Source organism: Pholcus phalangioides, unplaced genomic scaffold, assembly GCF_987345545.1.
Source record: "Pholcus phalangioides strain wild (caught in Gottingen) unplaced genomic scaffold, Ppha-v1.0 ptg000004l_1, whole genome shotgun sequence".
Classification (NCBI taxonomy): domain Eukaryota; kingdom Metazoa; phylum Arthropoda; class Arachnida; order Araneae; family Pholcidae; genus Pholcus; species Pholcus phalangioides.
The window spans coordinates 43,104,581-43,119,108 of record NW_028301597.1 but is presented as its reverse complement, the minus strand read 5'-3'; the positions used below and the strand labels follow the sequence as shown (position 1 = coordinate 43,119,108).

General features: G+C 36.8%; 2 protein-coding genes across 2 annotated transcripts in view; both read left to right on the top strand.

The window, feature by feature from the left end:
• Positions 1 to 14,528, top strand: part of LOC149087628 (integrin alpha-PS1-like) — a 153,362-nt gene that overhangs the window by 64,535 nt on the left and 74,299 nt on the right. The gene's annotated exons all lie outside the window — the stretch shown is intronic.
• LOC149087631 (uncharacterized) lies at positions 138 to 2,325 on the top strand. Its single transcript, XM_089231547.1, has 2 exons — positions 138 to 230; positions 841 to 2,325. The coding sequence occupies exon 2, from the start codon at positions 845 to 847 to the stop codon at positions 2,246 to 2,248; it is 1,404 nt and encodes a 467-aa protein (XP_089087673.1). The 5' UTR covers positions 138 to 230; positions 841 to 844; the 3' UTR covers positions 2,249 to 2,325.

Genomic DNA, 14,528 nt, shown 5'->3' with positions numbered 1-14,528 from the left:
GTATCATTAGATATTGGTACTGTATCAGTGATGCATGCTCACATGAATATATTGTATTAGTGATTCACGTGAATGAGATAGTGATGCTACTGGGTGCACTTTGAGATTCACAGTATATTCCTATACTTATGCTTATCAACTGCAACTGCAGTATATAAACTGCGGGACAGACACAATTCCTTAACTTAGTTCTCTCGCTCGCTTGGATACACTTCTCTCTCCGCAACTTGGTAAGATTTTTTTTTTCTATGGCTTCTTGCGTGTTAGATTTTGAGGGATTCTTGCTTAAAAGTGGGATATATGTTGTTAAGGAAATGGCTTGCTTTGATTTAAGCACAGGGAGAGTATATCACTCTCTCTACAAGCCGCCATTCTCTAGCAAGGAGCTATCCGAAGAAGATTTCCCACAAATGCTCTGGGTTAGCAGAAATCTTCTTAATATTAGATGGGGGGAAGGGCTTTTCGATTATAATTTAATGAAAATTCATCTCACCACTGTTAATAACAGATATAGTTGCATTTATGTGAACTGCAGGCAAAAAAAAAAATTTCTAGAGCAACGATTCAACCTGGAGACAGTGAAAGTCTTAAACTTCCCAAAATCCTTGACTTCTTGCGGGTTTCACCCTCTGCAAAAAGGGCATTGCGCAAGAAGCAAGGTCGTAGCATGCGCTGAATGGTTAGATGCATAAAAATTTAATTTTGTAAAATAATAATAATAATAAAAATTTAAAAAACTTAAAAAAAAAAAAAACTTCTGTTAAAATATATATTTCGCAATTTTTTTTTTTTTCATCTTGAGAGTTGCGGAGAGAGACTGTATGCGTTGTTTTCATTTAGACAGATGGAAAGCCTCCGCTATGAATACGCTCGGAACGTACTGGATACTTCCGTTGCGATACTACACCAGCTCGAATCTGAAATCGTGTACCGTCCAGCAGAGGAATGCGTCTTCAAGTTTGGCGACAAGACTTATCCGATGCCCAGACAGCATGCTGGGTATGGTGACGCTGGCCTACACTACACCTTTTCCGGAATGACCCTCCAGGCCCAACCGTGGACACCTCTCCTCTTGGATTTGAAAGCCGTGGTCGAGAGCATCTCAGGCCATGACTACAACTTTGTTGTCGTCAACCGATACTCTGATGGAACCAAGAGCATCTCCCCGCATTCCGATGACGAATCACAGCTCGTCAAAGATTACCCCATCGCTTGCCTCTCCCTGGGCGCTGAAAGAAAGCTCGTGTTCTCTCGACGGGGGCACCAATCCGTGGACCGAATCCTGGAACACAACAGCCTGCTGACGATGCTACCTCCAACCAACCAGCTGTGGCGTCACGCGATACCTAAAGACCCAAAAGTAAAAGACGTCCGACTCAGCCTGACGTTCCGGAAAATGGTTTCGAGTAACAAGCGCCCATCACCGAACACTCAACCACCATCGGCTAAGAGATCTCGCAGCAGTGGATTCAATAAGGAAGCGCCGCCTCCCAACATCTTTCACGTGAAGGAGAACTTTTTCGTCAGCGTCGTGATCTTCAGTGGTGAAGTGCGCGTACATATTCGAGAATTTTTCGAAGGCGATGGACTCATGCACCCAGCTAAAAATGGAGTGACTCTTTCGCCGTACGTGTGGGAATGTTTGAGAACCGAATTCTCTCGTCGTACTATGCTGCAACGCGTTGATAGAACTTTCCTAGTGTCGGAGAACCTGATCGTGGACTACAGCGGTGATGATGTGCTAATTCAAACTCTACATCGCGGGGACAACAAAATTTTCAAGTGCTCCGAAAACCCCCTCAAAATGACTTTCCAGGCAATCGAGGCACTCTTCTGGAGCGAGGATGATAAACCACTTCATACCGTGATCAGTGAGCTCGTGCAGAAAACGCTCTGCTTGGACTATCTGAAAGTGTGTGTGCGCGAAAACCAAACTAAAGGAACGAGTTCTATGGATATCACCGACATTTTGGCTAAATTGGTGAGTGAAAAACTTTTTGCTAGCATCGAAAAAATTGTTGACTGCCATGGGTGTTCCATGGGATATGCTAATCAGTTGGGTCATGAATGTCTGCAGTTGAATGATAATTTAATGTTTTATAAATATTTTGATCATGCTTTAACCCTGATTGACTTTCGCGAAGTCGCTAAAACTCTGGCGGAAAATTACGATGTAGCGGAAAAATGTTTTAATGCGATTGATTTTGATGTTTTGAAATCTAAGATAGAAGAAATTTATTTGAAATAAATGAAAATCATATAAAATGACTTTGTATTTTATTGCTCCTTTGGTTTATTTTTACTTTTCAGCTTGGACATACAAAAGTTTATTTGTGACTTGAAAAAAATTTTATTTTAAAATTAATGAAACGATTCATCTTTGTTTAGTTTAGAAAATAAAGTTTAATTTAGGAATGAAAAAATCATCAGAAAATAAAGTTTAATGTAGGAAAGATCCCCAAGTTAGAAAAAAAAAAAAAGTCTGAAATTAAACGATAATTTGGGAAAGATCCTTCTCTTTGGTGATATCTTCGAAGTGACGTTATGGGAAAATCTTGGGATAGAAAAAAATTAAGTTAGAAAATGCATCCCTCCAAAAAATAACAAAGTCAGAAAATAAAGTTTAATTTAGGAATGACCCCTCTTTGAAATAATCTCATCACTTGGGAAGTCAGAAAATAAACGATAATTTGGGAAAGAGTTGAAAGAACGGTAATGAACTTTAAATTTCCCAGGGTGTTGAGAAAAAAAAAAAAACCAAGTCAGAAAATAAAGTTTAATTTAGGAGCAAATTTTTTCTAAGTCAGAAAATGAATTCAAAAGTTTAATTTAGGAATGAAAAAAAAAATCATTAGAAAAATAACTAAGTCAGTAAAAAAACAATAATTTGTGGAAGAAAAGATTAATTTAGGAATGACCCCTCTTTGAAATAATCTCATCACTTGGGATGGAAAAAAAAAAATTTAGGAGCATCCCTCCAAAAAAAAAAAAACAAGTCAGGAAATAAAGTTTAATTTAGGAGCAAATTTTTTCTAAGTCAGAAAATGAATTCAAAAGTTTAATTTAGGAATGTTCCCTGAAAAAAATCATCACTTGGGAAATAAAGTTTAATTTAGGAATGACCCCCCTGAAAAACGATAATTTGGGAATGACATCATAGGCAAGAACGATAATTTAGGAATGACGTCATAGGAAGCGCCATCTAGCGAGCCTCAACAAGTGCGAAGCACCCATTTGTTTGATGCGCAGCAAGTGGGGAGCCCTATTGTTTGATGCGCAGCAAGTGGGGAGCCCTATTGTTTGATGCGCAGCAAATGCGCAGTCCTATTGTGCACCAAAACCGCTAAAATCACCCTACTGAGTGAATCTTATATCCATTTAAGGTGTGGTTAATGGACCAAATAGGTTGAATTGAACCCGTTCGTAATTATATACTCGTAACAATTATTGTTATTACACCGTAAGTATTATTTTTAGAATTCTATTAACCAAATGTTTGTTGTTGTTGTTCCACCGCATCTTCTGATTTTGATGCTTAGAAGTGATTTGAATTGAAGAGAATTCTATGAACACAAACCAAGATAGATTCTTCTTATACTCGGATTATGAAACTTATTAGAATGACATGCTAAAAGATTTATTGGATAATTTCTTGGGGTCATTATGGAAGGAAAAGTATTATTTTTCAGATGTTTTGATTAATTTTTATGGATCGTTTTAAATTCATCAATTAATGAAATATTTGATCCACCATTCAGTGATGTCTTCGATTCACATTCCATAGTAGTCTTGGATCCGCGTTATGCAATGAACTTTCGGATCCACATAATTCTGGGAAATTAATCATTCAATGAAATCTTCAATGCTCATCATTCAATGAGGTCTTGATCATTTCATGAACGCTTTAATCCACATCACTCGATTGAAACTTAATTAACTTGACCCACATAATTCATTGAGGCTAATCATTAAATTAAATTATTATTTCACTGAATTATATACTATAGTTATCATACTGTTTATCCAATCCATAATTCAAAAAAGCCTTGAATCGATTTTAATTTATCATCAATAAGTTCTTAGATTCATCATTTCATAAAATTTTTGATATGCGCCATTCAATGAGGTCTTCAATCCACCATTTCATAAAAAAACTATTGATTTACACCATTCAACGAAACCTTAGATATCACATGATCACTTAATGAAATCTTTCATACTGCCCGTCATTTAATGAAAAATTTGCTCCAAATCAATTCTATTAAGTCTTGCATTATTTTGAAAACAATGAAATCCATTTCCAAGTCCTGAAGGCGTACTATAACGTATTTGATCAGCAGCTTACTAATGGGCGAATAAACGTGGTTTATGAATCTTAATCATACCGATTCCCAAATCATTGAAGATTTTTATAAATTTCGAATCTTATATTTTATCATTTCGATTTATTCTGAGATAGACAATTCAACTCAGTTTCACCTCTGGAAGCCATTATTTTTAACTCAGCTGAAAAGAAGCTCCACGAGTTTTTGGGGAATCTGCCTTTAATAATAACACAATCCAAACTTTTCTCCCATTTATTATAATTCTCACGGGATTAAATCCTCAAAGAAACAAAACACATATTCACTTATTCGAGTTTCTAAAATACCAGAAGGCTTCGAATAACTTTCCCGGATGGGAAAACACAGACAACAAGAATCGTACTTGAAAATAAGCAATGCAGTGTGTGTGTTTGGTTTTTCAACGAGACCATCTGATTTCGCTTAAAAAAGAACCAAAGAAATTGTATAGTCAAATTTTTCTTCTCTACCAAAACTGTTCGAAGTTTTTATTCTATTTTATTTTTTTTTGCTATTCTTTGATGGCGATGTTACTCCAGATGGTTGTTTTTTTTTTCAGTCCTTTACAGCTTGAACACTTGTGACACATTTTCGAGTCCATCCACTTCAGCAGGCAGCAGCAGAGGTTTGTTTCTCGGCTCAAACACTACATACTAACTCTCTCTTGAGAGACACGATCGCTTCAACTCTCATTTACTCGCGTTACCATCCATCCATCCAACACCCACAAGATGTTCGGGCTATTTTAAAAACCCATGGGCTATTTTTCGTCTTTTAATTTCTTTGTTGTCTGGAAATCAGCCAAGGAGAAGCTCTTTTTTTTGCTCCTTAACGCCTTGTTATTATTCTTCTTCTCGCCTCATCGACTACATCCATGTCAAGTTTTACGGTTTAAGTCTTTTAAGCTTGTGGAGATATCCAAACGAATTGACAATACTTTTATGGTCATTATGATGATAAAATGGATGTCCATCAAGAAATTAAGATGGAGTACGTTGTGATTAATAGTACTTCCGCGTTTGTATCCGTCTGGTAAAATGGATATACAGTTAACCCTCGGTTTACGAACGCTTCGGTTTGAGAACAATTTGGTTTACGAGCAATGAAAAATGATTCGGTTTGCGAACACGCAAAATGGTTTAAATCCCGAAGGAACACATTTCAGATGTCTGAGATTACAATTTCTTTTCCCCGGACAGAATTTAGTTGAAGTTTATATTATATTTAACCAGAATAAAAAGTTCTGATCACCAAACACTAATTCTCTTATCCAGAGCCCATGGATCAGCAGGTAATTTCAAACTTTGTGAAGCTATGAAGAGAGGATTTTTTTTAAAGATGTTCTGCAATAATATCTGACATAGAACTAACAACTACATCAACTATGGCTCCCGTTTTGTACCCACAGGGAATATAGAAATAGAACTGACCATCAATAACTTTTGGAAACATTATTTAATCATCCTACATAGCATAGTTTATATTTACAAAGCTTGGCAGCGAGGGCATCACAGAGCCATCAATTTAGCTTGGAGTATATTTTATGGTCAGATAGTGTTGCAAGGGATATTTTGAACGCTCTGACACTGGCATTATAGATGATACATATTCACGAAACCAGACTTTGCCCTTGCGCCGTTATTATTTCATTTGCATTTCATCTCTTTCGAATTATGGCAATATTTTTTTTTTTCGTGTTGGTTTAATGATGACCGTTGGTTATGCACAGAAACTGTTGTAAAAGTTCACACTAAAAGTCTTCGGAGTCCCAGGAACAGATCAACTCATTATTTTTCATTGATTCCTATGAGAAAAATAATTTCGAATTATGAAAAAGCAGTTTAGGCACGGACTTCTGGAACGAATTAAGTTCGTAATCCGAGGGTTGACTATACATTGCATCCCGCTATAACGTTTCCCGCAAAAACTGTCATGAAAAAAAAAACACTGTAATCCTTAGGTTGTAAAAACGGAATGTACATAAAAAATGTCTAAATATTACGGAATACCATCGTTCATGATTGAATTCTTCACGTATAATCAATCTCAGAGATGGAATAATCATATCAGATCATTCATTCATTCCTACCCATAGAACATGCTAACAAAAGACATGACGTGAATCACGATAAATAATTTCCTCAAGACGTAAGAAAAGAAAATTTCCACACGCATACAATAACCTAATTACCATTACACCAATTATGAAAGCATTTCTTTTTTTCTTAAGAAGATATTCATAGATAAGGAGTTGAAGAAGAAAAAAGAATCATGTTGTGTAGCAAATTGCTTTATTTATGATACGCGCGTAACTTTCACCTTTATTCTTTTTTTTTTTGAAGAAACTGGATTAATAAGACATTTTTCTTTTTTCTTTCAAACAAGAGAGCAATGCTTACCATTTTCGGGCAAAAAGAACACGGTGTTGGGAAAAAGTGTATTATTGCTAACAACAGTGAATGTTAAATAGTGACCTCGGCACCTTGTTGCTTTTGCTCTCTTTCCTTGGCGCCACATACACCTTTTTCTTACCTTTTTTTTTTTTACTTTTTCTTATTATCGCTTTTCAACGAAACTGTTGGTGGCTTGTCTCTTGAGCACGTCTTTTTTCTTGACACGATGAACAAGCTCTGAAGAAAAGAAATGTTTTTTTTTTCTCTCTCTCTCTCTCCTACAGGTATCTCCTCTCCTCTCTTTGCTGTTTTGCCCTATGGGGGGTATCCAGTTGAATCCCCTGATATAGAATATGCAGTGATAAACACGGAATTCCATTCAGGTTACCTTGTTGTGACAAGCTTTGCCGAGAGTAATGAAGTCGCTGCTGCTGCTGCTGCTGCTTCAAGGGAGAAAATTTTTACACAACTTTTCTGAGTTCTTTACTGATAAACTGTAAATATCTGTCAGAGGTTGTAAATTCAAATTCAGCAAGTTGGGGATGTGGAGCTCATGTCTCTCGAACTCATTGATATGCTTTTATTCCTGTAAATTGGGCAATGTTTGAAAAAAGAAATGAGAGGATTTGATTAACATTGTACAAAATCATTCTAGTGCGATCCAGGGGGTCCATTTGAGGTCGTAAAAACTCATTTCATATGTTTTATACGACCATAACTGACCAGTCTAGCCAATCCCATGATCTAGTCATATTGTAACTGAGATCAACAATGCTAGAATACAACTTGAATTGGGCAGTTCAATTAGGATGTCGATGAGCTCGGAGTTGGGCCCTCACACATCGAGCACTATTGAGTGATCAAGCATGCAAAAACAGATGTCGACAGATTAAAAGAACGACCAATCAACTGATAATTACTCGTGGTAGAGCAGCTTGAAAATATAACTAAATATTTCAAGGCAACATACATAGTGATGATAAGCTCATAATGAGATTATCGCCAAGAAATCAGGTAATCATTTGAGTTACTGGCTATCACGAACACAATGCTTCTATTGTCTGTGAAAATTTCTACTGAACAACAAGTTTTTTGCTTTGATGCCATCCCCCAAAATAATACTGATAAGTTTTCTATAATTATATTTATTGTGAATTAATGGTAATCGCATTTTTCAATGTCACTATCACTCATGTTCTTTGAGATTTACTTTTGGTCACAAGAGCTCGCTTTCAATTCGACTGTCACTGACGCAATGGCACCAGTGTTTTCCTCAACGGGATTAGCCATTCTGACTTTTGAACACTCATTTGTAGGCGTAAAGTTATTTAAAATATTGGGAGGGCTTAAAACTCAATATTTATAGAGGGTAATATGGGGATTGTGGCAAAAATTAGGGGGGGGGGGTAGATCTCAGGCCAGAACGTCAGGTTCAAGTTTAATCCTATGAAGTTTTTATTTAAGATTCAAATCAGATCACAAAGACAGGAAAGATTTCCTAATCATATGATAAAATCAAGGACCTCACCCACAATGTCGTGGAAAAGGATACGTCAGGATTTTCTATGAATTCAAGACTCATTAATTCCACATGTAAAAAATTCTAAACAATTATTCATTATTTATCCACGACGTTAGTCAGACACAAACGATGGACGATCTTTCTCAAGTTCATATGACACACAATCATGGCTCCCAAATCCTATAGTGATAGGCCGAAAAAAGAAATTTCTATACCAATCCAAGTCATACTTATCCATGCGTTAAGATGGCCTTGCTGCCTTGGGTGGTATAGAAATTTCTTTCTTCGACCTATCACTATAGGATTTGGGAGCCATGATTGTGTGTCATAAATCTCAGTGATTTTTCAGTCAATTCTTTTCTAGTATATAATTATAAAAAGATGGATAATGTTTCCTCTTTTGAAATAAGTTAAATGAAACCAATATTTAATGAGTTGAATGAAGAGCTGCAGTTACATCGCGGCGTCATTTCCACATCCAGCCTCAGATATCAAACACTTCTGTTGTCATATAATATCATATGACGTATAGCTTTACATATTGACATAACCACAAGGGTTAAAAACAGCCATATCCATAGTCACTATTTCCGTTTTCTTTAATAGATAAATCATCTTAAAAGAAGCACTGCTTGTCACAACTTCATACTTCACGAAAATGGTAAAGTTGACAAAAAATGGCCGACAGCATATTACAATAATCCCTCAAAAGGGACGAAAACAGTCTAAATACTAGACTTTCAACACGTAAGAACGGAAAGAAAAAAAAGCCATCAAGAGGTCTATCATCTCAACCTTAAAGAAAAGAAGGGAAAAAAAGGCCACGGGTCTCTCTCTCTCCGATACGTATAAAAAAAACCACTTGAGAATTCAAGAGTTATCCCATGCACGTGCTTTGCGGCATCCAACAGGCAAAGAGTAACCCGATTTAGCCCATGCCCATACAACATACCATCACGCGTCACAGGATGGATCAACTTCTCAAGTGATTGTCAAGAGAGTTATGCGGAAAAACTCTGACTGTGCTTTTTATTTGAAGAAATATGAAGGGAGAGAGAATTTTACTACTTATATGCACTGAAAAAATATATCGAGACGCGTGTGAAGAGCTCAGAACAAGGGTGTTAGGCCGGTATTACACTATAAAAGTTTGATAAAATCCCTTGTATAAAACTCAAAAAATTCAACCAATAAAGTTCATAGGTTACATTCGAGCAAATGAAACTGATAATCTTATTGGTGGCATTTTTCAAGTTTTATAAAATTACTTTTATCAAACTTTATAGTGTAATCCCGGCCTTAAACCTTTAAGAGAGTGTGGGCTACTTCATTGATTTGAAAATGTGTTGCGGGGCATTTAATTAAATGATCTAGAACAGGGGTGACCAACTTCTTTCTGTTCGCGGGCCAACATAATGGTCAGCTATAGCGTCGCGGGACGCATCAGCGGTGCAACTTCGGTGTATAAGGGACTCCATTATTAATTGAATTAATTAGTTGAGTATTAAATTAATTTCATCACTAGAAATAAGAAGTTTGTAAGCAGTTTGTTAATCGAGAAATCTGCTGTTGGAACCGGATATTTCAAATAATGATCGCAAATTTAATTTTGTCGCGCTCCGCACAAAATCACATCAGGCCAGCTGTTGGCCACCCCTGATCGAGAACACCGACGTTAGTCACTTAAGTGGTCTGTGATTATGCTGCGAGTCACTAAAGGGATATGGGTATGTGTCGCAAGCCGATTGGGTGATCAGTAACTATGACGAGGTGATCTGCAAATACTCTGCTGTTCGCTTAAGTGCTCTAGAACTGTGCTGCGGGTCACTAAAATGCTCTAGAACTGTTACACGGATCACTCAAGTGGTTTGTGAATATGCCGTGGGTTACTTAAATGATCTGGGAATGTATCACGGGTTACTTAAATGATCTGCAAATGTGCTGCGGTGATTTGCAGATAAGCCGTGGGTCACTTAAATTATCTATAAATATGCCATGGGTTACTTAATTGATCTGCAAATATGCCGCAGATTATTTAAGTGGTATGTAAATATGCCGTGGGGTCAATTAAATGATCTGGGATTGTGCCGCGATGATCTGTAAATATGCCCCAGTGATCTGCAAGTAAGCCGCGAGTTACATAACTGATCTATAAATATGCCACGAGTCATTAAATGGATCTGCAAATATGCCGCGGATCACTTAGATCATCTGGGAATTTGCTGCTGGTCACACAAGTGCTCTAGAACGGTGTTGCGGGTTACTTGAGTGATTTGGAAATGTGTCGCTTAGTTATGCGCAAAAACTCCGACTGTTCTTTCTATTTGAGGAATAAGAAAAGAAATAGAATGTTATTAGTTTTGTATGCACTGGAAAAATATATCGAGACGCGTGTGAAGAGTCTAGAAGTATATTGCACATTACGAGAACTTTGTACGTACGGGTTGTACAGTTATTAAAATAATAAAAAAAACTGTTTATACGGACACCCTGTGCCTAAAATCCCAATTTGAAAGCTGTTGCCATGTCTATCCTGATGCCAACAGAAATTTTTTTTTAAGCGCAATATTCGCAGAGATATCTGAATTCAAAAATCAGAGAAAAATTCGGAAAGAACCGTTGTCCGTTAGTTTTTGTTATATTTTTCCCAACTTTCCTCAAATTTTTGAATTCAAATATCTCAGCAAATATAGCACTTAGAGACGTGGAATTGTTTTTTGGCATCAGGGCAGACAAGACAACAAATTTCTAATTGGATTTTTGGGCACAGGGTGTTCATATGAAAAGTTAATTTTCATTTATTTTAATTACTATAAAACCCCCTCGCAACACGAATTACGTGGCTGAAATTCTTGACTTTGCACATTTATATTCCGCAAGAGTGACATTAATATCTGCCACCGTTTCCTTGCTATCTCGTTTTGAACACCGTTCAGTCGATTGTGGCACACTCTGTATGTAGTTGTATCAAGAATTGCTATTCAAGAAAATTCCTCTTGTCTCATAAGTAACCACGAGGGAGAGACTCTAATTTTATCTTGAAGAACACACACACACACACACACACAACAAAAGCGACGCGACAAAGTGAATGTCACGTTAGAGCATTTGATACAATTTGTCACGAGGTGGTGACGGTGACGAGTCAGGCTGCAAACAAGACAAGGTGATGTCGGAACACAAAGACTTCGTACATGCCCTGGCGTTTACTTCAACACGCATCTGAGACAATAGCGTGTAATCAATTAGGAACAGTAATGTTCATTTCTGTGTTCAAAATTGAAGCATAAATAAATGTACAATGGTAGGTTGTGTTCATTAATTAATATTTCTGAACTAAGTAGAATCTCCCTTAACCGAATAAATAGAGCTCCGGATATGAGTAAATATTGCCTTACAGCGGTCAAATAAGAAGTTTGCAAGCAGGAGTGGACTTTGAAAGAATAGGTGCAGCCGCACTAACACAAAAATGTTAAGAAGCCGTGAAATACGATTAAAAACAATAACTATTGTTTTATTTTGACTTATACTGCTCAACGAAGCTTAGTGACTTATTAACAAGAGTGGCGCCAAGATTTCTTTGATAAGAATATTAGCCAATTTGAGGCTATCCTACAGTTTATCGTGTGAAACAGTGGTTCTCAAACTTTTACCACCCACAGTTCCCTCACCCTGATCAACTTTTACCCTTGGCTTCCTAAAATAGTCCAACAGATAACCGAACAAGCACACATGAGTATCGCCAGCTCAACGCGATGTCCACTTTGAGAACCACTGGTGTAAAAATTACTAGATATTCAAGGTTGATTTTTTAGGATCCAGGCTATAGCCGCGTTAGCCAACTTTGTATAAAGATATTATAGGTCGGGCAAGACAATTATAGCAGCATCATAGGTCGCAAAGTGAAGCGATTTTTTCTGTCTCCCTAGCAAGTTGAAAAATATCTACCTAGTAATTTACATACTGCACATTTACTCTCGGAAATTTTTACCAGTTGTAACTGTCCTGGAACCTGTTCTTCATCTGAGACTCCGGACTGTACCCGGGTGAACAATGCCGGGTGAAGACAGCATTTACCCGCAAATTACTTCCCCTTGAATACGTTTACTCAATCAATAATTTAACCATATCCCAAGTTTCTGAAATTAAATACCTCGGCGTGCCTTTTATTCACTGTAACACAGATTTGTATACGGTTTCTTCTTCTTCCCCAGATTACATTTGCATGCATGGTGCTCTTCCGATAAATTTCAACAGGAATGTCGTTTTAACGTTTGCGGAGCGGCCGTTTCGAAACTTTCTAGCGCATTTGCGTTTCATGTTAGACCGTGCATTCTTTTTTATGACAATTATTTGTATTGATGCTTACTATCATCTCTTAAAGTTTCTCCCATCTTTTCTGAATCACCCTGTATACAAACTCGAATCAATCCAAAAGAAATTCACCCATTTCATTCACGACTTCTGGTCACCTTTTGTTTCCGTGTCCGAACTTAAAAACGATCTCCTCCCCCTTACTACTCTTCGTCTTATTTCTCGACTAACCCTGTTTCATCATGGTCATTTTGACTATGATACTTCTGGTATTCCAGCCAAACCATCCCACATCTCTAGAAGACTCGACCATTCCCTTAAAATAAAACCTATTTTTGCTTCCACTGACTGCTTTAAATACAGTTTTTTTCTTCATACCATTGGTGAATGGAATAAACTCCCCAGTTTTATTGTTAGCTCCCCCACTATCACTAGTTTCTGTGCACAAAATCTATGTCTCATTCAAAAGCATTCTCTTGTGTAGGCCTAGGGCCAACAGTATTGTATAAATTAATAACTTAGCTAATAAAGGGTGAAACATTCCAGATATTTGCTGGAAAAATTATCTTACTAATTACGAATTCGGCCTATTCTTTTGTGCGTACAACTTCCCTCCCCTTTCAGCCGGTACAAAGCTTAGAATTCACATATTGAAAATAATGAATTAAGAGCTTTCAAAAAACTAATTATCAATTATATTAATATTTTACTACAATAGGAAGGTAATTCTCGGCCCCCAGTATACAGTGTTGTGTCAACTAGGCCTCTGAAATATTTGTCTACCTGTTTAGTATACGAAAGTGTTTGCCACCACAGAAAAATTTATATTTGTATACTCTGGACGGATCAAGCGATCCCTTGAGTAGAATACTGTTTTTATATATTTATATATATTGTGTTTTTTTTCTCCTTCTTTCTTAATAAACTATTCTTGTATTTCCAAAAAAAAAAAAATTTTAGTCTTTCCAGGTATTGTAGTTTGGGTATGGAACGTTCCAATATATTTTTTTATTCGCCACATAATTCACCAAATTTCATTTTATTTGGCGAAAAAATGAATGACATACAGATTTACGAATGTTAACGGTTCTTTATTGCTTATTGAAAAATAAATTGGAGCACTACTGATGAGCAATTTAAATGCAAAACGAAATGAAACGAGAAAGGGGGAGACTAGTATTCACTTCTCCCCCATCATCGATTCATCCGCCCGATCTCACGTGTACATTGTACATGGTACAGCTGCCAACAAAGTCTTATCTGATACAATCTCCTCCCGAGCAGATGTACTTGGCCGTGTTCGTGTTCCCGACAAACACCACAGAGATTTTGAGTACCTAATCAAGGCTTACATAAATGAAAAAGTGCTTGTTGCAGTGGAAAATTGTTGGAAAAGCAGCGCCTGTACGCTCTATTGTACAGCACATGTACACGGGGGGAAGGATAAGTCATGTGCGGGTTTTGAGTACCCGCAGAACCAATCAACGTGTCGTTTTATACTGAAAAAAAAAACCCGGAACCCATGTAATCCTCTAATCTACTACCATATCTATTATTAGCTTCCCATTATTATAAAAAAGAAATTGGAGTAGTTCAGATAATGATATCGATAGTAAATAGATGGAGAGAAATTCGATGAAATTTCCAATCATGAAGCCCATTATTGAGATCTTGGAATATTTATCTGATTTCCTGGTTATCATTACGTGTGATGATAATTCTAATTTCACATGTTGAAATTTATGAAAATTTATCGTTTGTTTTTTATTGAATACATATATCGCACGATTTTTAACATGTATAGGGTGTTCCAAAAAGATCTGCAAAACTTCAGAATCACGTCACAAAATGACAACAAATACGTTTACAGTATTTGCATGTTGGAGCATTTACAGTTATAAGGACCCGCTGTTGAACATGCTATTTTACGCTTTCTGCATGTTATTCTCGCACAAG

Coding starts and splice junctions, on each gene's coding strand:
- LOC149087631 (XM_089231547.1), top strand. CDS start 845: ATGGAAAGCCTCCGCTATGAATACGCTCGGAACGTACTGGATACTTCC.